At 35.2% G+C, this 27,986-nt stretch overlaps 1 protein-coding gene and 1 non-coding gene across 4 annotated transcripts; one reads left to right on the top strand and one right to left on the bottom strand.

Moving 5' to 3' along the window:
- Nucleotides 1-2,498: 2,498 nt before the first annotated feature.
- LOC116120324 (putative ankyrin repeat protein RBE_1411) lies at nucleotides 2,499-23,499 on the bottom strand. 3 transcript variants are annotated; one of them, XM_031406290.1, is made up of 4 exons: nucleotides 23,424-23,499; nucleotides 21,852-22,401; nucleotides 21,591-21,743; nucleotides 2,499-2,568 (listed from the first exon to the last, which is right to left on the bottom strand). In XM_031406290.1, the coding sequence occupies exons 2-4, from the start codon at nucleotides 22,378-22,380 to the stop codon at nucleotides 2,513-2,515; spliced, it is 738 nt and encodes a 245-aa protein (XP_031262150.1). In that variant the 5' UTR covers nucleotides 22,381-22,401; nucleotides 23,424-23,499; the 3' UTR covers nucleotides 2,499-2,512. The 3 variants fall into 3 exon arrangements, with proteins under 3 accessions (XP_031262150.1, XP_031262155.1, XP_031262145.1); XM_031406295.1 differs by lacking the exon at nucleotides 23,424-23,499 and adding an exon at nucleotides 23,130-23,278; XM_031406285.1 differs by lacking the exon at nucleotides 23,424-23,499 and adding an exon at nucleotides 23,159-23,278.
- On the top strand, nucleotides 6,726-6,830 carry LOC116120610. Its single transcript, XR_004126579.1, has one exon. It is a non-coding gene; the product is annotated as a small nucleolar RNA R71 (small nucleolar RNA).
- Nucleotides 23,500-27,986: the final 4,487 nt, after the last annotated feature.

The following is a 27,986-nucleotide window of genomic DNA, read 5'->3' as shown; positions in this document are numbered from 1 at the left end:
GCTTAGAAGCTTCAGTGAACTGAAGATTCAACAATCACTAGCAGTTGCAGCTGCTGCCTGTCAAATGCAACTTAATTAAGAGTAGACTAAAAAGTAAGTTGAATTGGCAAACTACCTTGAAATGAAAACACACATTATTCTCTCAAGTTACTTGGCAACGTCAAGCATGCTACCACGCTTTAGAATCAACAAGACCACACACCATTAATAAATATTCAATCGAAAATTAATAAATATACAAACCTTTTATTAAATTCTAATACAACTCTCTTGCCTGGTGACATATCAGCCCTTTTTACCATTTCGAGCAACGTATATAATCCCTCATACTGGGATCCGGCACACTCATCATCCTTCTTGGAGACCTCTTCTTCTTCGAACCTTTTTCTTAAGAAGCTCTTACCGTTTACGAAAATGAGCCTTATTAACCCACTTGTGAACCTTCTTATCCGCCTGAAAAACTCGAGGAAAGCTACCTTAAATCAACATGCATAGGGAACTGTGTGAGTGCAAATATGCTACCGAAAAAATGCAGCAGTGTAAATGAGAGTGGTGGTCCATGTGGTTTTTGATAACGAACATGAGCAATAATGTTGCCGCGAAGCAACATGTTGTAGTCAACGCAACGAAGAGTAAGGAGAAACCTATTGTCAGTTTTCGAGGGAGTCTGTGATGGAATTCTTCATACTAAAAGGTGAAGTGAGGACGGATAAGAACATTACCACCGAGGTCAAGGAGCAGGCTAAAGCAACAACGTCCATGACTGTGAAAACCAAGAAGAATTTTGTTAAGGAAAACTGATAACCCTTCTCATTGGAACCTCCAGGTACAGTGTAGGCAGCTGCGAATACCACAGTGGCGACGAGAACACCACCGCAGAGCAAGACTAAGAGTCTCTTTACCCATTGCTGTGCTTCTTTGAGTAGGTTATCATGCTTCAGCTTGAACAGCTCTTTGCAATTGTACTCCTTTTCTTCAGTGCTATCTTTTGCAATTACACGAAACATGGCAAAATGGTGGCGCTAACTTCTCCACACGCTGCATAGATGCACAAATATAAGATAAGATAGAGTACATTCCATGGAAGACTTATTAATAACTCATCATTAAATTTTTATGTATAAAAGACTACCAATCCTTGTGTTGGTCTCCTACACATCCAATAGTTTTTCATCTTCATTGTCTCTGATTTTTGCAACACATGCACTTTATCTCTAGTTTTACTTTATTTATTTATGTTTAAATAGTTATTTTTGTCCTTAAGATACTCTAAAAGAGACCGGAAAATACGATTCAATAAAAAGAAGGTATCATTTTCTATATTTTTCTAGATATAAACCTAAAAAATGGCTAGACAAAGGGATACTTGAAGAGGTAATATTTTGTGATACCAATGCACTTATTTAATACAAATGAATAATAAATAAATAAGCCTTTTCATGCCTTAAATAATCAATTTTTATCTTTTTCTAGTTATCATATGCTCTTAAAACAAATTAACATTTCCTATGAAAAAATTTAAAGATTATGTAATAGATTATGTTAGAATCAAAGACTCTAATATAAACAAGGTTCTTTTTTTTTTTTTTTTTTTTAATAATCTTGATGTCTAATCAATACAAATGTTCCCCTAAGATTTTAGAATAATAGAAATTTTCATGCCGTTAAAAGAACTTTTAGAGTATTGTTAGATTTTTTAACATGAAGATTAATAATAGTTACAAAATTATTCTTCTATCGTTTAGTTTTTACCATCCTAAACGGTAGGAAATTTTGTTATTACTACAACGACAAGAGAATTTAGTTATTTGGTTATATCTGAGGGGATTTTTGTTATAAACCCTATAAACAATCACATTATTCAATAAAAAATGAGTAGTACTGAACGTATAAAGATTATATACAAAATAATGTGATAAAAAAGTAATATATGAGTTTAATTTTTTGTATTACTCTTCCATTCATTTCTATCACATTACTTTATATAAAAAATTTGTAAGATTTCTTTACCGATGCAGTATTATTAAAAAAAACAGTAGTAAGATTTGTGGAACGCTTACTTTGTACCACTTTAACTCTTCTTGTAATGGTATGCAGGACCACGTGAATATCTGCATTATATATTGATCTTGCTGCAGCATGGTGTAAATGGTATAGCCATATTCGTCGATCCCTCGGACTAACCTTTTCATTGGTATATTCATCTCTTTCATAATATCGAAGATTTCCTTTTGACGGTGCATGATACGATATGTAACTATTCTGATCTTATCATCGATATACTCAGCCAATTGGGCGTTTGTTGAAATATCTCTTGACAATCTCTTTTTATTCCTCTTTCAGTAGCCAAAATAATGCGATTGATTTTGAAGTTGGTTTTGAACCTTACCGACGCTTGCCAGGGGACCTTGAATATCTCCTAGTCCTTCAAAACATCCAATCTGCCGCCACAAGGTATCTTGTTCATTAGGAGTTTGGTGAGTTCAAACAAGTTTATGCTTTTCCTTATCGTTCAAATTCTTCCCAGTATTGGAAACCCTATTCTTCGTTTTGCATCAATCAGAGGACCTGTGAATTTTAGAAAATAAAGTATACATATCATTAGTCAACGGATACCCTAGAGTGGAACACTATTGCTCTATTAATCATATCTATAAAGTTCTGGATGAAATGTATCATTTCATTCGCATATTTCTTTATTAACAAATTAGGATGAAAAAATAAAGGGATATATTAAATTGAAACAGTTACTATATATCTTAGTGTAAACGCGGAAATCGCAAGTACGTACAAAGGTAGAGGATACTTCCCCTATGCTCATTCGGTAGCCCTTCTGAAAGCAAGGGCATAGTAGCGAGCAGTTCAAGACTGGTCATGCCTTTCCGTCCACATTGTTGCTAACGACCCATCCACTTCCTTCAGTAAAAATAAAGCCGTTTCTGTAGCGAAATTAGAATAGAAATTAGCACATCAGCCACCAGTTGAATCCTTCAATAAAGCAAAATAAACTAGCTAATGGCATTGGAGAGATCAGAGAGAAGCCAAAGTTCTCTCCTTGGATGGCAGCATGCAGAATGGAGGTCTCTGGTTTTTTTTTCATGCAGTGAATTTTTTTCAGCTGTCCATTTGTACGGCTTTCTTCAGCTAATACTGACCCATCTGTTCGCCCATATGCAGCAGCTTTGAACAGCGGGGTTTCGCCTTCGTTATTTATAACCTCAAGGAGCGGCTGTTTCGCCTTCTCTATTTCCAGAGTCAGTGAGTTGCGGGATTTCGCCTCTCTATTCTATCCTCACGGATGTCCTTATCGTGTTTCACCAAGATCGGTACCGCCTCAATGTTACCATTGGCGGCAGCCTCATGAAGAGCCGTGTTTCCGTAGATATTTTTTGCCAAATTTAGGCTTTGCCATGGGATCCGCTTTAGCTCTGTTAAGAAACTTTGAAGCGGTTCTTTCTTTTGGCTGAACACTGCCAAGTGAAATGGAGTGTCCTTGGCGGCTGTTTGAGGAATATGATGCAAAAGCCCTTGTTCGTTGCACAAATCCTTCTTTTACCACTCCTCGTCCAGGGCTGCCCTATAAGGCGTCGCCATTTCTCCAATTCAATAATTTCCCTATGGAGGCAAGAAAAGAATTAATGAAGAATCTCAACAAAAAATTTGCAAAATTTTTCTCTTATTAATTTTACATAATCATTGTACTGATTGTATCTCTTAATGTTTGAGGCGGGGAGTGATCCAGCTGGTTATACATAGAGAGGGTGCTATTATTTATTGGGTCCACCTACTGGAAGATCAATATATTTGTTATTTTCATAGTTTATCGTTCAAAATATATTAATTAAAATTATTTTTTCTTTGATACAATAATTCATATAAATATCAAGTAATGGTTGACTTTACAAAAAAATATTTGATAATAAAAAAATTAACATTGAGATGTAAAATAAACCCGTCCTAAGCTAGCCCAGGCATATGTTCTACCCGGAAGGGCCGAACCGGCCTAGGTTTGATAACCCGGCCCAGGCTTAGATCTATTATATAAAGTTTTGAAATTTACTAGTTTTAAGCCTTTAACCCACTAAAAACTACATAACACCTTTTGTAAATTAAATTTCAAAAAACCATTTTAAACATTTTTAATTCGATTTGTGACTTGAAATTTCTAGTTTCGGAAAACAAGCATGTCAATATCCAACCATTTTAACAAAACTTGAAAAGTAACGCAATGGGAAACTCTTATAATTCAAAATTTATATAAACACAAGAAATATTACATATATCATCAAGAATTAGTAACTTTTAACAATATTTTTAAATACTATATCTGGAAGTGTGAGAGTTTTCCGATCTCACTTGAGTCCAGCTATGGCTGAAGTTTTCACGCGTTAGAGAGTGAGAGAGGGAGATCAAGAGACATACCACAATAGCTATAGCCTGCTGAGAGATAGATATTTGAGGAAAAAAAAATTCAACTACACAAAGGAAATTATCTTAATGCATTGATTTTGGAGATATTTTGGCAGTTTGAAACTATTTAATTCAAACCTTGGGTGGGAAATTGTCATTCCACTCTACTATTTCTTTATCAATGAATCAAGCAAAGAACATAAACCACTTTAACTTTATGTTTAACTTCTTTATTTTAATAAATTTTAGAGCACTCTACGTACCAGCGAAATAATTTATATTACCCATGCTGAAATTTATAATCAGTTAACCAATAATCCACTCAATCTAAATCTCCAATCCTTGAATAGTTATATTGATAAATTGTATGATAAATAATAAATAAATTCATGTGAATTGAATGATATGCAATTTTAACTTAACTAGGAAACCTTTGTGATTCTAAGTACTATCCAACGTACTATATGTACCTAGTTTAAGCAAGAACATTTATTATTTGGCTTATATATATATATATAACAGAATCTTTATGTAGTTCCAAAACTATCTCAAGTTCTTATTTAACTAATTAAGTAAAGAACGTTTACTCTTTGGCTTTTTGGACCACCACCCCGAGAGTTGCCCCTTGACTGGTGAAGGCCCCGGTCGGATTTAAAAACATTGGCTATAACCAATTCATTTTTGTTTGTTGGTTTTCTTTATCATTTTTTCCTATGTTTTTTAAGATGAATTCAAGAGCGAATTGGCTTAATATAGTAATAAAATTAAAAATAAAGCTGCCTCTTTTATTCACCCTAGAAACACTGGGAAGCCAGCAAAATAATTAAGCAAGATATACACAATTCTAGTTCTTCTAAATAGTTCTTAATGTTCCGTAGAGAAGTGATCGCCACCATGCTTTACTCATGGTTTTGTGTTCACTGTCCCACAGACACGGAGAACAAATTATAAGCCTTTAATTTCCACAGAAATGTGACAGTTTAGCTTTATCTTTAATATATCTTGTCAATGTAAATTAATTACTAATGATCTTATCTTTATTATACTTTTTATCATAATGGACGCTTTATCTTTATTATATTCTCAGTAGCAATGAGCTTTTCATTTATTCAAGTAAAGTAACGATACTTCTTCATTTACAAGGATAAAACTAGCCCTTAAAAGTTTATGGAATATCAGATCACACAACTTGTTATCTTCCTAAATCCGTGGAGTTAAAACAAGCGACATAGAGAAGACGGGAAATGATTTAGAGATCAAGGGCGATGAAGTATTCCCTCCGGGAATCCTTGCAAGAATGAAACAGCCTTATCAAAGAGCCTCACCGAAGGACTGGGAAGGCTTCAAGGAATTCTACGAACCAATCTAGACATTGTTCCACAATTATTTTATTACTCACTCATGAAATTTATAATCAAATTAACCAATAATCCACAATTTAAATCTCCAATCCTTGATTAGTTGTATTGTATAAGTTGTATGATAAATAATAAAAATTCATGAGAATTATCATGATATGCAATTTACACTTAACTAGAGAACCTTTATGTGATTCCAAATATACTATTAAACATTATATGTTCACTAATTAAGTAACGAACATTTACAGTTTGCTTTTCTTTGAAATATATATATATATATATCAATTTTCACTTACCTGAGAACTTTATGTAATTCTAAATACTGTCTTAACGGATTATATGCTAAGTAATTAAGCAAAGACATTTATGTACTATAAAGTACATTTACATACTATTTGGCTATATATATATATATATATATGCAATGACTAAAGCTATTTATACAAACTCATGTACAAAAAGTGTTTATACAAACTTACATGGCACGTTACATAGCATGTCACGTGACATTAAAAGCTACCTAATTTATATCACATCAATATCATTGAGCCTTCATGCACGTATCATTACATATGTGTTACGTCAATTTATACAAACTCTCTTTGTGTAAGAGTTTGTACAAATATTTTACCCATATGCAATTTTCACTAAATATGAGAACCTTTTATGATTCCAAATACTACTCAACGTACTATATATTAACTAATTAAACAAAGACATTACTATTTGGCACGTACATAATATAATTAAGAAAAGAACATTTACTATATTTGGTTACAACAACTGGCTGTCATTTCCTTTCTAATGACTATTGTGTAATTATTCGTAGCCATCTCTTCAAGTAATCGTAGGCATCTTCAGGACTTTTTCCCATTAAAGTTCCTCCTTTTGCGCGTCTATCATTGATCGAATCGTTGGTACCAATTGTTAGAAACGTTTGCACCACAGTCCAGGGTGCCATGATGAGGGCACTTTTGTAATAAATCCTTGTACCTCTCCCAAGCTTCGTACAATGATTCTAGCTCCATTTGAATAAAAGTTGCGATGTCATTTGCATCTTCGTTGTTTTGCTAAAGGAAGAACTTGGCCAAAGAAATTTTGGGCTAGATTCTCCCATGTGTTGATTGACCCTACTCCAAGCGAATTCAACCACTCTTTTGCCTTGTCCCTTATGAGAATGGAACAATTGCAGTCTTATGGCATCACCTGACACTCTATTGTGCCTGAAGATATCATAAATCTCAAGAAAATTTGCTATATGAGTGTTTGAATCATCGTTGAGCCTTCCAACAAACTATCACCGATGTCTAAATCTTTGTATGAGACTGGCTTTATTTTAAAGTTGTTTGCCTGAAATTCGGTCGCCTTACGCTTGGAGTTGTACTGGTCACCAAAGGCAAAGCACAGTCTCTCAAGTCTCAAAGCTCTCTGATCATTTGCCTCCTTAACTTGATTGTCAATGGTTGTTGTGTGCTTGTAGAGCCCTCTTTTGCTTTTCTCGACAGCCGACAATCTTTCAATCTCTGGGTCGAATGATATAATTCTAATCTACGCTTTCCAACGTCTCATAGACAACAGAGACTTCTGAAAAATGGGAAAACTCAAGTAAATTAAAACTTAACAAAAAGAGATTATTTTAGAACAAAAATACTGAAAAACAAATTCAAGAACTCAAAACAAGAATAACAGCAGCAAATAAACTTAAACAAAGATTAATTAATAAATTCAATTCAATTATGTGAGTAGTTTTTTTACATTTTGTTATTCTGAATCTAATAATCCAGTCATACATATGATAAAGCTGCCTAACTCAAAGCCTCTTGAATTAAAATAATTTTTGTTATTTTTAATTAATTTTGATGCCTTCAAGTATATACGCAAGTTTTCTCCATATTTCTGGCAAAGTAACCACTTAGCCACACAGATTTTGATGACTCAGATTTCACATGGAGTCCCTCACATGCGTTATATATATATACCAATGTTTTAGCAAAAGCTAAGTTCCTCTTGGTTTATAAATTCTATATTCTCACACTTAAGTACACTAGTAGTGACGGTTGGATTTTGATCAGATGCAAGGGTGCTATTATCAAACTATCATCTTATCTACACCTCCTAGGTTTGCTATTTAGCTAAACACCCTTACAATAAACATTGAAATTAACAAAAACACCTCCACCCACCCAATAAATGCCGGCATTTGGCCACCACTGTCAGAGGGTGGCTGAAATTCGCTATAATGGTGCACAATTGGTTGGATCTGGTCGGTCATAACCTTTTTTGGCCAAATCTAGCCACGTTTGGTCATCAACGATGGCTATATTTGGTCGTTGTTAACGACCAGCTACAGCCAAAGATCTGGTTGTTTGGCCATGGATCTGGTCGAAAAGCCAAATCCATGGTGGATATGTTCTAAAAAGCTAACCGGCGTACTATCGGCCAGATCCCCCGTAGTGCTCCATTACGCTAGATTTGGCCACCTTCCGACGGTAATGGCTGAAATCTGCAAATGGGTGGATGAGGGTGTTTTGTCAATTTTAAACTTTTTTGGGGCGTGTTTAATTAAATTAATAAACCTAGGGGATTTAAATAGTTGAATAAAATAGAATTGATTTTTTAGAATAGGGAAACAAGTATGTATTTTGGGTAAGATTTCAAAATCCTACCCAAAATAACAAAACAAACATTAATTTCTCCCAATAGGTGTTATTTTGATTCTGTGTTGAAAAGAATTCTCCTCCTCCTGTCATTCTGTTAGAGATAATAAAAGGAAAATTCAATATTGCATATTTGCCTATAATCATTTCATTGCAGGCCAGAAGGTAAACCTCTCACATCATTCAAATTAATCTATTATAACTATAATTTCGAGTTCTGAAAATTTTCACTTTATTTTTTTTCTTTTTCTTTTCCTTTAAAGTAAGAAACTATCTGACAAGTGTACAAGTTACAACATTACACTATCAATTCAAGAGTCCACGTGAGTCAAGATTTAATCCCTAAACAAATAGAGAGATACGAAAACCAAGATAATAGTAAAAACATAAATCACAAACAGTAAAAAAAGAAGAAGAAATACGTGCATTTTACCCTGTTTTATCCAGTAACTGTTGCATCCAACTGAGTCAATAATATTGTATACTGACTCACCTCTCTCGTTTACAATGAATGCAACTGGTCATATTGTTTTTCATCACTCATTACCAAAAAAAAAAAAAAATATGCTTATATAATAGGTTCAAAAACTAAAATCTACTACTATAAGGATTTTTGTCCTAAGTCCAAATTTAATAATGAATTAATAATTTAAAAAAATCATTCAACTGCTCTTCATGAAAAAGGACTAAATCGCCTACAGGCTGGGCCATTATCCCCTGCACCTCCGCTCACCACTGGGAGCGGATCCCCACCCACTGATCGAGCAATGGGACCCCCCGAATGTGTCTATGTGGCCCCTTATTATTGAATGGTCGACAATCCCACAATCCCAAGAGAAAGCAAACACTTTGTTGAGTTAATTATATTATTACAGAAATTAATTCCGATGATTAACCTCACTCCTCCTTTGTAATTGTTTAATCTATATTCCTCTAATTTATGCTTATGACTGAGAGAGTGTTCATAACTATTATTGTTATATTACTGAAATGGATAACAAAACATAATTATTAAGAAATAGTTAATTACTATATAATTGTTTCGAGTATTAAAAGTTAATTAATTTAACATACTTTTTAATTCAAGAACATATATATACATAAATTGATCTATGATATTAATAAATCAATAAAATTAAGTAATGTACGATCATTTAAACCGTATAATATCATTCTTGAGAAGCATGCTCATTGAATAATAAGGCTATAGTTTCTAATTAATTTCAAAAAATTCATATCAATGGCATTTACAACATGAAAACAACTAGCACAACCTCGTAAAGACCTCAAGTATGATCCCATGATACTCCTTGGAGTTCATAGACATATATAATCAAAAGGCTTCGAAGATCTTTTGTTTCTTCATCCGGTTTGCCAAAATCATCTCAACCATGGAAGCTCTAAAGTCTTCCTCGGATCATAGAGATGTTTTCCATGCTACCATGACAATAATTTAGTCCCTTCACTATCTCTTTGCTTTCTTCTCTCTTTATGTCTTGCCTCTTGCCTTTCTCGAATCATTTGGTCGAGTCTCTCTTGAACCATCGCGTGCGCGAGGCTTGAAACCGACGGGAACTGATCGGAACTTGAGCTCTCGGCTTCCTCCGAGAAGAAACACTAATCCTGCAGCTGCAACACAGGGCCTGCATCCTCTCTGTTGAACCTTCTGCTTCTTGTAATATTCTCTGGGGGTTTCATTTCTCAGGCATGAACCTGGAGCTTTGAAGGAGAATCTGTGGCAAATAATCAAGTTATGTAAAACTGGCATGGGTCAGTATAACCATGATTATGTCTTGAGTTAAAAGAACAAGTACACACCTTAAGAGATTAGTAAGGTTGAGGATGAAGATGGAACCCAACTGGGGAACATTAGTATGTTAATTGAGCTATAGTTATTATGATGTGAGTTAAAGAGCTTTAACTTAATTCCCTTTATAGGTTATTAGGTGGCATTCATTTCAAAGAGTGGTTAATATGGAAAGTAACATGGAGTCCATGAAGCCTTAATTAAAAATTCAAGACTATGGAGTGACAAAATTAGAAAATTTTGGTTGGCTTCACATGCATGCCTTGTGGGGGATACGTTCTATTCTACTTGCTTCAGTTGAAGTATTTGATGCTAAAGTAACTCATTTAACAGAAGGGCGAAATTATTTCAAATGTTGCCTTTTTTAAACCAGTCAACCAGACATCCTTTACACTACTTCAGGAAAAATGTGTTTTTCTGATCGCTTTCTGTCAATGTAAACATCAGGCGTCGAAATAAACACTTTTTCCGTTCCAATGCAACATGGGAATTTAACAATAAAGATGGCCGACAAACTCTTCTTACAAATGCAAGTGTCAGTTGCATTCAATCAGACAGAACTCATTGTTGGCAAAACCTGTTCGAACTAATGCAAAGTAACACTATGATAGAAGGTTAATAAGAAAATTTGTAGTTAATGAAAACTAAGCTAGCGTTTCTCCACTTTCTTGTATACTTAAACGCAGAAAAGTGTAAAACATGATACAAGCAGCATAATTTCTACTAACTGATAATGCAAGTTATTATATTATCTCTATCATAGAAGGAGAATCTGTCTGATATTTACAGGTGAAAACTGAGCTAGCATTTCTTCCCTTTCTAGCGCTTGATCACTAATCATCAATTGTTGTCAGAGGCATTCTGCCTATTCAGAAACCATTCTTCCCCGTCATTCTTTGCTATTTAATTAGTATATATGACAAACTTGCCTATGAGGGCAATTGATGAAGATGAAACAAGACAGTTAGTGGAAACATTAATCACAATTAACAGTGATCTCTAGATCTTGTACTGCTTAAAGACTACGCATGTACTAAAATGAAACTGTATAATGATGATCCTTGCAGCAGAAAGTTTCAAAAGAGCTGCTGTGATAGGTAAAGCTAATAAACCTTCGTAAAATTTAGACAAGGTCCAATATAATACCATAATAATTAATACGGTAAGTTTTATAGACAGTGCATATGTTTTATGTATGGTTTCAGATGATTAGATGCACTGAATGGAGTAAATTCTAATTCTCTTTCATTGATTTGGAGCCAAATGCAAGCACTTGTGGCATCCAATTATGGAAAATCCAAAAGAAGATTTACATAGCTGGATAGAGTCTTTTTTATGCATACCCCTCCATGTATTTTGAGAACACAAGATCAGTAACAAGAAAAAGAAAATATTCAGATTACAAAACGGTAGTGTTTGGATGTGATAATCATTTGTGTGTCTCATGAATTTCAACTATCTTTTAGAATTGGAAGTGAGAAAAAACATGTGGGTTTCTTTCTTTTGATTAATAAAATTAGTACATGCACTACTAGCAAGTACAAAGTTGTTGAGCAAACACAATGGCACATGCTGTATATGATTTTGTTGTAAAAGTAGAGCCAAACTACCAAATTCATCCTCAAGACGGAAGTTCATACGTCTAAAGAAAACAATAACGAACTCATTGTGTTCTTCATCTCTGAGTTATTTTTGTTTATCTCATTTTATGTAAGAATTTTTTCTTTACATTTTTGGGGTTTTCAGAAGAATGATGTTTGAGATAGTTAAGCATCGAGTGGTGAAACTTTTTACACTATACAAACTATTCCTCTACATATATTAGCTGACACAGTATAATTTTAACATCAAAATTTAGCACCAGACCTTGTATTCTTTTAATACTACAGCAAAGCATTATATAATGAGATCGGTACATGGCGTTGTTAGCCCTGTTGGGGGGGGCGGCCGGGCGTGGCACGGGTGTACACGCCTCTGCATCATGAAGGTAAATTAAAGATCAATCAATTTAAAGACTTCAACCACTAAAGATCAATAATTTAAAAATGAAAGCAACTAAGGAGGAGAAAAACCTTTACAAAGGCACAAGGCCTCCCACGCAGCAAAACCAAAGAAAAGAGAAAAAAAAACAACTGACAAAAATACATAGTCTTCGAGCAGGACCACAAACTCAAGCACAAAACGCCAACAAAAAAAAAGAGCAATCACGCTCCATCAAAAACTCTGCACCTGGAGAATTCACAGCAGCAGCAAAAAAGGGCTAAAAACCCACACCAGCAGGATCAACACACCACCTCAAAAAGGACAACACACACAAAAAGCCAGCAAGAAGAGAACAACCACACTGGAGCAGCAACTTCACCAAACATGCAGACTTACACCACCACACCAAACCAGCCAAAAAAAACAAAGATTAAGCACTTCGACAACAACTAAGACCAGCAGCAACATCCTCGTGCAGAAAACCAGCCCAACCAAGGAGAATAATCAACATGACTACTCTCCTCCAAGGCTTGGAAAGAAAAAAACCAAAAACCAAAATTCTCTATATGCCCACAACCGCAACCATCACTCCCCACACAGAAACATAGCAAAACAAAACTAGGCAGTCCAGAGAACAAAAAAAACTGCCCTAGGCAGCCCACAATCTCAACAACTAGAAAGCAAAAACATAGATCAGTTCATCCATAAAAACAAAGGATAAACATAAATAAAAACGTGGACAACACCCCCAAACACTACGCAAACAATAGTTCACCTAAAAAAGCACCCCACATCTCCACTCCAACAAATCCAGCACCCGAATTACTCCCCAAACCCATACCTCACACTCTTCCCACAAGCCAAAAAGGAACCATCTCCAACCTCCCAACCACACAGAGAGAGAGCGAACAGACTAGTGGTTCCAGAAACAAGAAAAATTGAAACCACCTCCAACCTCCCAGGCCCACGGAGAGAGAGAACAAACAGACCAGTCGTTCCAGGTTGAATCAGAGGCAACAGAGGATTAATTGAATCAAAATCAAATGAGATGAATTTACCTACTCCGTTAACCTTCGGTTTTCGTTGTTCAGTTGTAGTCAATAATTTATCTACCGTCACCCCGTAAACAACCCTACGTCATCAATTGCAGTTGTTGTTCCTTCAGCCCTAGTCCATTGTCGCCAATATCCTACGATTATTTTCCTCACTCATCGTCGATCGTTTGTCCACCGTTATTTGCCGTCACCAACCTTCCCTCATCCTCTCTCCGAATATTCCTCATGATGTACACCAACAATGCCGCTTCTCTATTTTTTCCTTCACTCGTCGTAGACGGTTTTCCTAGAGTCAAAGTACTGTTAATAACGCGACGTTCGTTCAGCCGTCCTCCACCATTGCCGCTACCCAACGATTCTCTCCCTCAAACGTTGTCTATCGTCTCCGTTTAGGGTTCGTTGTCACTTGTCATTCAGTGAAACTCACTCCGCCACTATCGCTGGTTTTAACTCGTCCTCTGTCAAGTTCATGCTAGAAGAAAGAGTTGGATTAATTCGAGGAAATCCACAGCCTCCACTACTCATTGATTGCAACTGTTTCGATACCTTTCTCATTAACATGAAAGACTTAAATACAACTGGAAATAACCACTGACCGGATTACAAGGACTCAACCCATAAAAATAGCATAAATACGACGCTGATATTCAGCTAACAACCCAACCTGAAGATCTATTCTTAAGCCAAAATACTTGCCATGAGCCAACGGATTAAGAACAAGTCTTAACCTGATGCCTATGTACAGTTATTGGACCCACATAATCAGACTAACTCAACTAGCCCCTGAACTCTACTAAATTAAATACAATCAATAACAACTGGGCCCACATGAATTAAATACAAGCAACCAACAACTGAACCCACGTGCACATGACATCCTCCACTGTCGTCGGTTTCCGTTTCACTGGTAGTCATCGATGGTTTCCCGTTGATTTGGTCGAACTCCTTCAAAGACAAAGACTGAAGATTGGAAGAGGCAACAAACGAAAAGCCAAAAGTCATCGTTTTCTCCTTTTTTTTACTGACAAAGTCAATTGTTAGGAACACGTGTCAAGATTTTTTAACAAACAGAAATCCTAATAGAATATGATGAAAAATATCTGTTTGTACGATAAATGTTGGATAGGTGTAAGTTGTTCGGCCTAATCTATTTTATAAAAAGATTCTAAAAATATGCTTTAATGACTTTTAGGATTAAAAACTGTCTTGGAAAGTCAATTACAAAAAGTGCCCTTCACATATACAATATAAATTTAAAGAAAAACTTGATTCGTCAAATAAGTAATTAATAATTTATTTATAAATTTAAAAATATTAAAATGTTAGGATGTTGTCAATCAACGCTTTGAATTTGATCAACAAAAATAAAAGTTTACAAAAACCAATTTTAGTAATTACTTTAGTCTTTTGACATGTTTTATATGTCAAAAGACTAGCCTTGGCGGCTTAGAAGCTTCAGTTGAATCTGAAGATTCAACAATCACTTAGCAGCTCGCTGACCTGTCAAATGCTAACTTAATTAAGAGTAGTCTAAAAAGTAAGTTGAATTGGCAAACTACCTTGAAAAGTGGAAACACAACTTATTCTCTCAAGTTACTTAGCAACGTCAAGCATGCTACCACGCTTTAGAATCAACAAGACACACACCATTAATAAATATTTAGTCGGAAATTAATAAATATACAACCTTTTTATTATATTCTAATACAACTCTCTTGCACTGGTGACATATCAGCCTTCTTTACCATTTTGAGCAACTTATATAAATCCCTCATACTGGGGGTGAAGCCTCATGATCATCAATCTTCTTGGACAACTCATCATTCTTCGGAAGCTTCTTAAACCGTTTACGAAAATCAGCCATAGAAATCCACTTTTGAACCTTCTTAATCCACTTCTGAACCTTCTTATTCTGAACCTTCTTAATCCACTTCTGAACCTTCTTATTCTGAATCTTCTTAATCCACTTCTGAACCTTCTTATTCTGAACCTTCTTAATCCACTTGAAAAGCTCGAGGAAAGCTGCCATAAATGCAACATACATAGGGAACTGCGTGAGTGCAAATATGCTGACCGGGAAAAATGCAGCAGTGTAAATGAGAGTGGTGATCCAATTCGGTTTTTGATAACGAATGATGAGCAATAATGTTGCCGTGAATGCAAGCATTGTTGTAGTCAACGCAACGAAGAGTAAGGAGAAGCCTGCTGTCAGTTTTCGAGGGAGCCTGTGATGGAATTCTTCATAACTAAAAGGTGAAGTGAGGATGGATAAAAACATTACCACCGAGGTCAAGGAGCAGGCTAAAGCAACAACGTCCATGACTGTGAAAACCAAGAAGAAATTGTTGTTAAGGAAAACTGGATAACCCTTCTCATTGGAACCTCCAGGTACAGTGTAGGCAGCTGCGAATACCACAGTGGCGACGAGAACAGCCACCGCAGAGCAAGACTAAGAAGTCTCTTTTACCCATTAATGTGCTTCTTTGAGTAGGTTATCATGCTTCAGCTTGAACAGCTCTTTGCAATTGTACTCCTTTTCTTCAGTGCCATCTTTTGCAATTACACGAAACATGGCAAAATGGGCGGGCGCTAACTTCTCCACACGCTGCATAGATGCACAAATATAAGATAAGATAGAGTCTATTCCTGACACAACCCGTCCCGAATTTCCTCATCCCGTAGGATCCGGGCGCTCCCACAAGACTCGGATACCCGAGACGTGCCATGTAGAAAAACTGCGAAACCTGTTTAAAGACATACTTTTCCTGAATAACATCATAGTATTTCCATCTCCAACATCTCAAAAAAAAGACATGCATCATCTTTCGTTTTACAAAAGAGAAGAGTTAGGGAAACTTTTGGTATCAGGTTTTCCACTTATACTACACATTCCAAAATATGAAACAAATTAAAGATCAATCAATTTAAAGACTTCAACAACTAAAGATCAATAATTTAAAAATGAAAGCAACTAAGGAGGAGAAAAACCTTTACAAAGGCACAAGGCCTACAACGCAGCAAAACCAAAGAAGAGAAAAAAAACAACTGACAAAAAATACAAAGTCTTGGCGCAGGACCACAAACTCAAGCACAAAACGCCAACAAAAAAAAGAGCAATCACGCTCCATCAAAAACTCTGCACCTGGAGAATTCACAGCAGCAGCAAAACCACACCAGCAGGATCAACACACCACCATAACAGACCGCCTCAAAAAGGACAACACACACACAAAAAGCCAGCAAGAAGAGAACAACCACACTGGAGCAGCAACTTCACCAAACATGCAGACTTACACCACCACACCAAACCAGCCAAAAAAAACAAAGATTAAGCACTTCGACAACAACTAAAACCAGCAGCAACATCCTCGTGCTGAAAACCAGCCCAACCAAGGAGAATAATCAACATGACTACTCTCCTCCAAGGCTTGGAAAAAAAAAAAACCAAAAACCAAAATTCTCTATATGCCCACAACCACAACCATCACTCCCCACACAGAAACATAGCAAAACAAAACTAGGCAGTCCAGAGAACAAAAAAAACTGCCCTAGGCAGCCCACAATCTCAACAACTAGAAAGCAAAAACATAGATCAGTTCATCCATAAAAACAAAGGAAAAACATAAATAAAAACGTGGACAACACCCCCAAACACTACGCAAACAATAGTCCACCTAAAAAAGCACCCCACATCTCCACTCCAACGAATCCAGCACCCGAATTACTCCCCAAACCCATACCTCACACTCTTCCCACAAGCCAAAAAGGAACCATCTCCAACCTCCCGACCACATAGAGAGAGAGCGAACAGACTAGTGGTTCCAGAAACAAGAAAAATTGAAACCACCTCCAACCTCCTAGGCCCACGGAGAGAGAGAACAAACAGACCAGTCGTTCCAGGTTGAATCAGAGGCAACAGAGGATTAATTGAAACAGAATCAAATGAGATGAATTTACCTACTCCGTTAACCTTCGGTTTTCGTTGTTCAGTTGTAGTCAATAATTTATCTACCGTCACCCCGTAAACAATCCTACGTCATCAATTGCAGTTGTTGTTCCTTCAGCCCTAGTCCATTGTCGCCAATATCCTACGATTATTTTCCTCACTCATCGTCGATCGTTTGTCCACCGTTATTTGCCGTCACCAACCTTCCCTCATCCTCTCTCCGAATATTCCTCATGATGTACACCAACAATGCCGCTTCTCTATTTTTTCCTTCACTCGTCGTAGACGGTTTTCCTAGAGTCAAAGTACTGTTAATAACGCCGACGTTCGTTCAGCCGTCCTCCACCATTGCCGCTACCCAACGATTCTCTCCCTCAAACGTCGTCTATCGTCTCCGTTTAGGGTTCGTTGTCACTTGTCATTCAGTGAAACTCACTCCGCCACTATCGCTGGTTTTAACTCGTCCTCTGTCAAGTTCATGCTAGAAGAAAGAGTTGGATTAATTCGAGGAAATCCACAGCCTCCACTACTCATTGATTGCAACTGTTTCGATACCTTTCTCATTAACATGAAAGACTTAAATACAACTGGAAATAACCACTGACCGGATTACAAGGACTCAACCCATAAAAATAGCATAAATACGACGCTGATATTCAGCTAACAACCCAACCTGAAGATCTATTCTTAAGCCAAAATACTTGCCATGAGCCAACGGATTAAGAACAAGTCTTAACCTGATGCCCATGTACAGTTATTGGACCCACATAATCAGACTAACTCAACTAGCCCCTGAACTCTACTAAATTAAATACAATCAATAACAACTGGGCCCACATGAATTAAATACAAGCAACCAACAACTGAACCCACGTGCACAGGACATCCTCCACTGTCGTCGGTTTCCGTTTTACTGGTAGTCATCGATGGTTTCCGTTGATTTGGTCGAACTCCTTCAAAGACAAAGAATGAAGATTGGAAGAGGCAACAAACGAAAAGCCAAAAGTCATCGTTTTCTCCTTTTTTTTACTGACAAAGTCAATTGTTAGGAACACATGTCAAGTTTTTTTAGCAAACAGAAATCCTAACAGAATATGATGAAAAATATCTGTTTGTACGATAAATGTTGGATAGGTGTAAGTTGTTCGGCCTAATCTATTTTATAAAAAGATTTTAAAAATATGCTTTCGTGACTTTTAGGATTAAAAACTGTTTTGGAAAGTCAATTACAAAAAGTGCCCTTCACATATACAATATATATTTAAAGAAAAACTTGATTCATTAAATAAGTAATTAATAATTTATTTATAAATTTAAAAATATTAAAATGGTAGGAAGTTGCCAGTCAACGCTTTGAATTTGATCAACAAAAATAAAAGTTTACAAAAACCAATTTTAATAATAAAATTTAATAATTATTTTAGTCTTTTGACATGTGTTATATATCCTCACTTAAAAGTAAATCACTGACAATCCCAATTAGACTAGCCTTGGCGGCTTAGAAGCTTCAGTTGAATCTGAAGATTCAACAATCAGCTCGCTGACCTGTCAAATGCTAACTTAATTAAGAGTAGACTAAAAAGTAAGTTGAATTGGCAAACTACCTTAAAACTGGAAACACACAACTTATTCTCCCAAGTTACTCAGCAACGTCGAGCATGCTACCACGCTCTACAATCAACAAGACACACCCTTAATAAATATTTAGTCAGAAATTAATAAATATACAACCCTTTTATTATATTCTAATACAACTCTCTTGCACTGATGACATATCAGCCTCCTTTACCATTTCGAGCAACTTATATAAATCCCTCATACTGGGGATAAAGCCCCATGATCATCATTCTTTTTGGACAACTCATCATTCTTCTGAAGCTTCTCAAACCGTTTACGAAAATCAGCCATAAAAATCCACTTTTGAACCTTCTTAATCCACTTCTGAACCTTCTTAATCCACTTGAAAAGCTCGAGCAAAGTTACTTTAAATGTCAAATACATAGGGAATTGCGTGAATGCAAATATGCTGAATGGAAGAAATGCAGCAGTGTAAATGAAAATGGCGGTCCAACGCAGCTTTTGGGAATGAATGACGAGCAAGAATGCTGCCACGAATGCAAGCATTGTTGAACTCAACGAAACGAAGAGTAAGGTGAAGCCTATTGTCAGTTTTCGAGGGAGCCTGTGAAGGAATTCTTCATATGTAATAGGTGAAGTGAAGACTAATAAGAACATTATCACCGAGCTCATGGAGCTGACAAAAGCAACAATGACCATGACTATGAAAAACATGAATAAATTGTCGTTGAGGAAAATTGGATAACCCTTATCATTGGAACCTCCAGGTACATTGTAGACAGTTGTGAACAACACGGTGGCGGCGAGAACAGCCACCGCAAAGCAAGATTGACAAGTCTCTTTTACCCATCTCTGTGCTTCATTGAGTAGGTTATTGTGCCTAAGGTCGAACAGCTCTTTGCAATTGGAATTCCCCTCTTTTTTGCCACCTTTTGCAATTACACGGAGCATGGCATAATGGGTGGGCACTAACTTCTCCACACGCTGCATATATGCACAAATAAAAGATAAAATAGAGTATATTCCATGGAAGACTTAATTAATTAACTCATCATTCAATTTTTATGTATAGAAGACTACCAATCCTTGTGTTGGTCACCTAAACATCCAATAGATTCTTCATCTTCATTGTCTCTAATTTTTGCAACACATGCACTTTATGTCTAAGTTTTGCTTTATTTAATTTTTGTTTAAATAGTTATTTTTGTCCTTCAGATACTTGTAAAAGAGTCCGGAAAATACGATTCAACAAAAAGAAGGTATCATGTTCTATATTTTTCTAGATATAAACCCAAAAAAAAATTGCTAAACAAAGGGATACTTGAAGTGGTAAATATTTTGTGATACCAATGCACTTTATTATTAACAAAATGAAATAAATAAGCCTTTTTATGCCATTAATAATCAAATTTTTATCTTCTTCTAGTTTATCATATGCTCTTACAAAACACATTAATATTTCCTATGAAAAAAATTATGAAGATTATTTAATAGATTATGTTAGAATCAGAGACTCTAAATATAAACAAGGTTTTTTTTTTTTTTTTTTTTTTTTTTTTAAAATTCTTAAGGTTTAATCAAATAACAAATGTTCCCCTAAGATTTAAGAAATAATACCGTTAATGAACTTTTAGAGTATTGGTAGATTTTTTAACATGATGAGTTAATAAATAGTTATAAAATTATCTTTCAATCATTTATATTTATACTAATAACTAAACGGTAGGAGAATTTTTGTTATTACTACAACCACGAGAGAAATTAGTTATTTGGTTATATCTAAGGGGAGTTTTTGTTATAAACCCTATAAATAATCAAATTATTCAAAAAAAAAAAAAAAAAAAAGTAGTACTAAACGTATAAAAAAATCTTATAAAGATTTTGACAAAAAATGAATAAAATAATGAATATAATAAGTTTGACTTTTTGTATTTACTTTTTTATTTATTTTTTATCACAATACTTTGTATAAAAAACTTTTGTAAGATTTCTTTATGACGCAGTATCATTAAAAAAAACAGTAGTAAAGATTTGTAGAACGCTTACTGTGTACCACTTTAACTCTTCTTGTAGATGGTATGCAGGACCACGGTGAATATCTGCATTATCATTGATCTTGTCTGCAGCATGGTGTAAAATGGTATAGCCACGTTCGTCGATCCCTCGGACTAACCTTTTCATTGGTATATTCATCTCTTTCACAATATCGAAGATTTCCTTTTGACGGTGCATGATAGCGATATGTAACATATTCCGATTCTTATCATCGGTATACTCAACCAACTGGGGCGTTTGTTGAAGTATCTCGTTGACAATCTCTTTTATTCCTCTTTCAGTAGCCAGAAATAATGCGATTGATTTTGAAGTTGGTTTTGAACCTTCACCGTCGCTTGCCAGGTGACCTTGAATATTTCCTAGTTCTCCGAAACCTGCAAGGAAATTTTTTTCAACAATCTGCTGCCACACAGTATCTCGTTCTATTAGGGACTTGGTGAGTTCAAAAGCAAGTTTATGCTTTCCCAGTATTGGCAACCCTATTCTTCGTTTTGCATCAATCAGAGGACCTGTGAATTTTAGGAAAAAAAGTATACATATCATTAGTCAAGGAGATACCCTAGAATTGGAACACTATTGCTCTATTAATCACTCTATAAAAGTTCTGGATAGAAATGTATCATTTCATTCGCATATTTCTTTATTAACAAATTAGGATGAAAAATAGAAAGAGGATATATTAAATTCAAACAGTTACTATATATTTTAGTGTAAACGTGGAAATCGCACTGTACGTACAAAGGTAGAGGATACTTCCCCATATGCTCATTCGGTAGCCACTTCTGAAAGCAGAGGGCATAGTAGCGAGCAGTTCAAGACTGGTCATGCCATTTCCGTCCACAGCTGTTGCTAACGACTCATCCACTTCCTTCAGTAAAAATAAAGCCGTTTCTGTAGCGAAATTAGAATAGAAATTAGCACATCAGACACCGGTTGAATTCTTCAATTTAAAGCAAAAATAAACTAGCTAAATGGCATTGGGAGAGATCAGAGAGAGACCAAAGTTCTCTCCTTGGATGGCAGCATGCAGAATGGAGGTCTCTGGTTTTTTTTTCATGCGGTGAATGTCTTTCAGCTGTCCATTTGTACAACTTTCTCCAGCTAAATAACTGACCACCTCTGTTTGCCCATATGCAGCAGCTTTGAACAGTGGGGTTTCGCCTTCGTTATTTATAACCTCAAGGAGCGGCTGGGTTTCGCCTTCTCTATTTCTATCCTCACGGATCTCCTTATCGTGTTTCACCAAGATCCGTACCGCCTCAATGTTACCATTGGCGGCAGCCTCATGAAGAGCCGTGTTTCCGTAGATATTTGTTGCCAAATATTTAGGCTTTGCCATGGGATCCGCTTTAGCTTTGTCAAGAAAACTTTGAAGCGGTTCTTCACTTTGGCTGAACACTGCCAAGTGAAATGGAGTGTCATAGGCGGCTGTTTGAGGAAATGTGAAAGCAAAAGCCCCTTCATCGTCGTACACATTCTTCAGTTTATCCCACTCCTCGTCCAAAGCTGCCCTATAAGACGTCGTCATTTCTCCAATTCAATAATTTCCCTATGGAGGCAAGAAAAGAATTAATGAAGAATCATCCAACAAAAAATTTGCAAAATTTTTCTCTTATTAATTTTACATAATCATTGTACTGATTGCATCTCTTAATGTTTGAGGCGGGGAGTGATCCAGCTGGTTATACATAGAGAGGGTGCTATTATTTATTGGGTCCACCTACTGGAAGATCAATATAATTTTCTATTTTCATAGTTTATCGTTCAAAATATTATTAATTAAAATTATTTTTTCTTTGATACAATAATTCATATAAATATCAAGTAATGGTTGACTTTACAAAAAAATATTTGATAAATAAAAAAATTAATATTGGAGATGTAAAATAAACCCGTCCTAAGCTGAGCCCAGGCATATGTTCTACCCGGAAGGGCCGGAATCGGGCCTAGGTTTGATAAGCCCGGCCCAGGCTTCGATCTATTATATAAAGTTTTGAAATTTACTAGTTTTAAGCCTTTAACCCACTAAAAACTACATAACACCTTTTATAAATTAAAATTTCAAAAAACCATTTTAAACATTTTTAATTCGATTTTGACTTGAAATTTCTAGTTTCGGAAAAACAAGCATGTCAATATCCAACCATTTTAAACAAAATCTTGAAAAGTAACGCAATGGGAAACTCTTATAAATTCAAAATTTATATAAACACAGAAAATATTACATATATCAGCAAGAATTAGTAATCTTTTAACAATATTTTTAAATACATATACCTAGAAGTGTGAGAGTTTTCTGATCTTACTTGAGTCCAGTTATGGCTGAAGTTCTTCACGTGTTAGAGAGTGAGGAGCAGTGGCGGATCCAGGAATTTCACTCGATGGGGGCAAAAAATAAACAAAAAAAAAATTGTGGGGGCAAAATGTCAAAGTCTTATAGGGGTAAAATACAACTAAATATAAATATTTATACAATATGAAGTTTTTTAAAGTTTGAGTAGGGGCCGTGGTCTCCACTCGTCATTAAGTAAATCCGCCATTGGTGAGGAGAGAGGAGATTAAGAGACATACCACAAATAACTATAGCCTGTTGGGAGATAGATGTTTGAGGAGAAAAACTTCAACTACACAAAGGAAATTATCTTAATGCACTGATTTTGGAGATATTTTTGGCAGTTTGAAGCTATTTATAGTCAAACCTTGGGTGGGAAATTGTCATTCACTCAACTATTTCTTTATCAATGAATCAAGCAAAGAACATAGTCCACTTTAACTTTATGTTTAACTTTTATTTCTAATAAATTTTAGAGCACTCTACGTAACCAGGCAGAAATAATTTATATTACCCTTGCGTGAAATTTATAATCAAATTAACCAATAATCCACTCAATTTAAATCTTCAATCCTTGAATAGTTATATTGTATAAATTGTATGATAAATAATAAATAAATTCATATGAATTGAAATGATATGCAATTTTCACTTAACTAGGAGAACATTTATGTGATTCTAAATACTATCTCAACGTACTATATGTTAACTAGTTAAGCAAATAGCTATCTTCAACTACACAAAGGAAATTATCTTAATGGATTGATTTTGGAGATATTTTTGGCCGTTTGAAAATATTTATAAGGTGGGAAATTGTCATTCACTGCTATTTCTTTATCAATAAATCAAGCAAAGAACATAAACCACCTTAACTTTTAACCAGGCAGAAATAATTTATATTACCCATGCATGAAATTTATATTCAAGTTAACCAATAATCCACTCAATCTAAATCTCCAATCCTTGAATAGTTATATTGTATAAATTGTATGATAAATAATAAACAAATTCATGTGAATTGAAATGATATGCAATTTTAACTTAACTAGGAAAATCTTTATGTGATTTTAAGTACTATCTCAACGTACTATATGTTAACTAATTAAGAGAACAACATTTATTATTGGACCACCTACCCCGAGAATTACTATCTCAATACATAATCTTTATGTGACTCCAAATACTATCTCAATGCACTGTATGTTAACTAATTAAGCAAAGTAACATTTACTCCACTTTTCGGACCACCTACCCTGAGAATTGGCCCTTGACTGGGTGAAGGCCCAGGTCAGATTTAAAAACATTGGCTATAACAGATTCATTTTTGTTTGTTGGTTTTCTTTATTCATTTTTTCCTATGTTTGTTTTTTAAGATGAATTCAAGAGCGCGAATTGGCTTAATATGGTAAATAAAATAAAAAAATAAAGCTGCCTCTTTTATTCACCCTAGAAAACAGCTGGGAAGGCCTGCAAAGAAATAATTAAGCAAGATATACACAATTCTAGTTCTTCTAAATAGATCTTAAGAGTCCAAAAGAGAAGGCTTGAGCACCACCATTGCTTTACTCATGGGTTTGTGTTCACTGTCCCACAGACATGGAGAACAAATTATAATGCCTTTAATTTCCACAGAAAATGTGACAGTTTAGCTTTATCTTTAATATATTCTTGTCAGTGTAAATTAATTACTAATGATCTTTATCTTTATTATACTTTTTATCATAATGAGCTTTATCTTTATTATATTCTCAGAATAGCAATGAGCTTTTATCATTTATTAAGTAAGGTAACGATACTTCTTCATTTCAAGGATAAAACAGCCCTTATAAAAGTTTATGGAATATCAGATAAACACACAATTGTTATCTTCCTAAACCGTGGAGTTAAAACAAGCGACAATAGAGGAGACGGGAAAGATTAGAGATCAAGGGCGATGAAGTAGTTCCCGCTCGGGAATCCATTGCAAGAATGAAACAGCCTTATCAAAGAGCCTCACCGAAGGACTGGGAATGTCAAGGAATTCTACGAAACCAATCTAGACAGCTGTTCCACAATTTATATTACTCAACATGAAATTATAATCAAAATAACGAATAATCACAATTTAAATCTCCCTCTTGATCATGTCACAGGCACTACATGATGTGTCATGTCAATTTGTACAACTCTCTTTGTGCAAGAGTTTGTACAAATAGCTTTACCCATATGCAATTTTCACTTAAATATGAGAACCTTTATTGATTCCAAATACTATCTCAACGTACATTGTTACTAATTAAACAAGAACATTTATTGGCACGTTATATGTTAACTAATTAAAAGAACATTTACTATATTTGGTTACAACAACTGGTGTCATCCTTTCTAATGACTATGGTAATTATTCGTAGCCATCTCTTCAAGTAATCTGTAGGCATCTTCAAGACTTTTCCCATTAAAGTTTCTCCTTTTCGCAAAATCTATCATGATCGAATTGTTGGTACCAAACTGTTATGAAAAGTTTGCACCACAAGCCCAGGAGTAGGCCATGATGAGGACACTTTCGTAATAAATCCTTGTACCTCTCCCAAGCTCCGTACAATGTCTAGCTCCATTTGAATAAAAGTTGTGATGGCATTTGCATCTCGTTGTTTTTGCTAAAGGAAAGAACTTGGCCAAAGAAATTTTGGGCTAGATTCTCCCATGTGTTGTTGACCCTACTGCAAGCGAATTCAACCACCCTTTTGCCTTATCCCTTAACGAGAATGGAACAATTGCAGTCTTAAACGTATAAAACGCGTATTTATATACTTTTTAAATGACTGTTGAAAATTCAGCGAATTATTCAAGAATTATAGCAAAAGCAAAAAAAACTGATTGAAACAACGGCTTTTGGTGAGGAGAGAGAAATCGCGGGTAAGGGAAGAGATATTCGCGAATAACCTCATTCATGCGTCCCACTTCAGCGTAGCCCCTTACGAGAACAGCCCCCAATGATTTTCATCCCCACTATTGAATTTCAAGATTTCTTTCATACTTTTTTCATTGTTGGTTCTGATTTTGGTGGCTGGTGATTTTAGTTTTAAAGTGTTATTTTGGAAAGGAAGGTAGGTTGGGTGGCCAATGGGGATTCGTTGGAAGGTGGAGCACTGGGAAGGAAGGGGTGAGGGTCCATGAGGTGGTTGGGCTTTGCGGAAGTGGGAAGGGTTGATGACGGTTTGTACCTTGCGGCAGCTGTGTGGTGTGAGACAGTGAGACTGAGGCGGTGGGGGCTGGACTGCTGGTGAAGAATAAGCGGTGGCGTTTTATACAGAAAAAGATTACAAATCCTTTACGAAATTATTTTATTTAGTATTAATCTTAATTTTAGGTGCATTGTACACTAATGTTTATATTTAGTTATCGATTTAATATAATTAATGGATTAATGGGAAGTAAAATGGTTGCATTTAATATCAACTTATCAAATTCAAATTAGTAAGAAATTATGGCTAAATATGTGTGTGAGGCCTGGAGACTATAATTTGAATATCAGTTATATATTGTTATTTGTGTTATTAGTTAATTGAATATTTTGCATTTGAAATGATTTTGATTTTAACTAGGTAATCCATAAAAGTGTTAAAATAAGATTGATATTGGTATTTTTCAAACGTTTATTGACAAGGACCGTATAAACCCGTATATACCGTACCGTATTTTTCTGTATCCAAATTTTAGACCAATTGTTATAAACGTATTTTTTACGTTTAATGTATTATCCATAAAATTTCCGTATCTTTTTTACCGTACCCGTTACTAACTAAGGTCTTATGGCATCATCTGGCACTATTGTGTGAAAGTATCACAAATCTAAAAAAAAAATTGCTATATGAGTGGTTGAATCATCGTTGAGCATTCCAACAAACTATCACCAATGTCTAAATCATTTGTATGATGACTGGCGTTATTCGAAGTGTTTGCCTGAAAATTCGGTCACCTTATGCTTGGAGGTGTACTGGTCACCAAAGGCAAAGCACAGTCTCTCAAAGCTCTTTGATCATTTGCCTCCTTAGCTTGATGTCAATGGTTTGTTGTGTGCTTGTAGATCCTCTTTTGCTTTTCTCGACAGCCGACAATTCTATTCAATCTCTGGGTCGAATGATAATAATTCTACGCTTTTCCAACGTCTCATAGACAACAGAGACTTCTAAAAAATTGGAAAATCAAACTCAAGTAAATTAAAACTTAACAAAAGAGAATTAATTTAGAACAAAAATGCTGAAAACAAATTCAAAAACTCAAAACAAGATAACAGCAGCAAATAAACGTAAACAAAGATTAATTAAATAAAATAAAATTCAAATAATGTAGAGTAGTTTTTTACATTTTTGTTAATCGATCTAATAATCCAGTCATACTATATGATAAAGCTGCCTAACCAAAGCTCTCTTGAATTAAAAATAATTTTTGTTATTTTAATTAATTTGATGCCTTCAAGTATATACGCAGTTTTCTCCATATTTTGGCAAAGGTAACCACTTAGCCAACACAGATTTTTGATGACTCAGATTTCGCATGGAGTCCTCACATGCTATATATATATGCCAATGGTTTAGCGAAATGCTAAATTCCCTTGGTTTCATTATATCTTATATCTTACACTTAAAGTAATACTATTAGTGACCGTTGGATTCTGATAAGATGCAAAGGGTGCTATTATCAAAATCATCTTATCTACACCCCTTAGGTTTGCTAATTTAGCTAAAAACCCTTACAATAAAACATTAAAAATTAACAAAAATACCTCACCCATCCAATAAATGCCGAAACGTGGCCACCAC

Source organism: Pistacia vera, unplaced genomic scaffold (genome assembly GCF_008641045.1).
Source record: "Pistacia vera cultivar Batoury unplaced genomic scaffold, PisVer_v2 Contig126, whole genome shotgun sequence".
NCBI classification, from domain to species: domain Eukaryota; kingdom Viridiplantae; phylum Streptophyta; class Magnoliopsida; order Sapindales; family Anacardiaceae; genus Pistacia; species Pistacia vera.
This window is presented reverse-complemented; position numbering and strand designations above follow the sequence as displayed.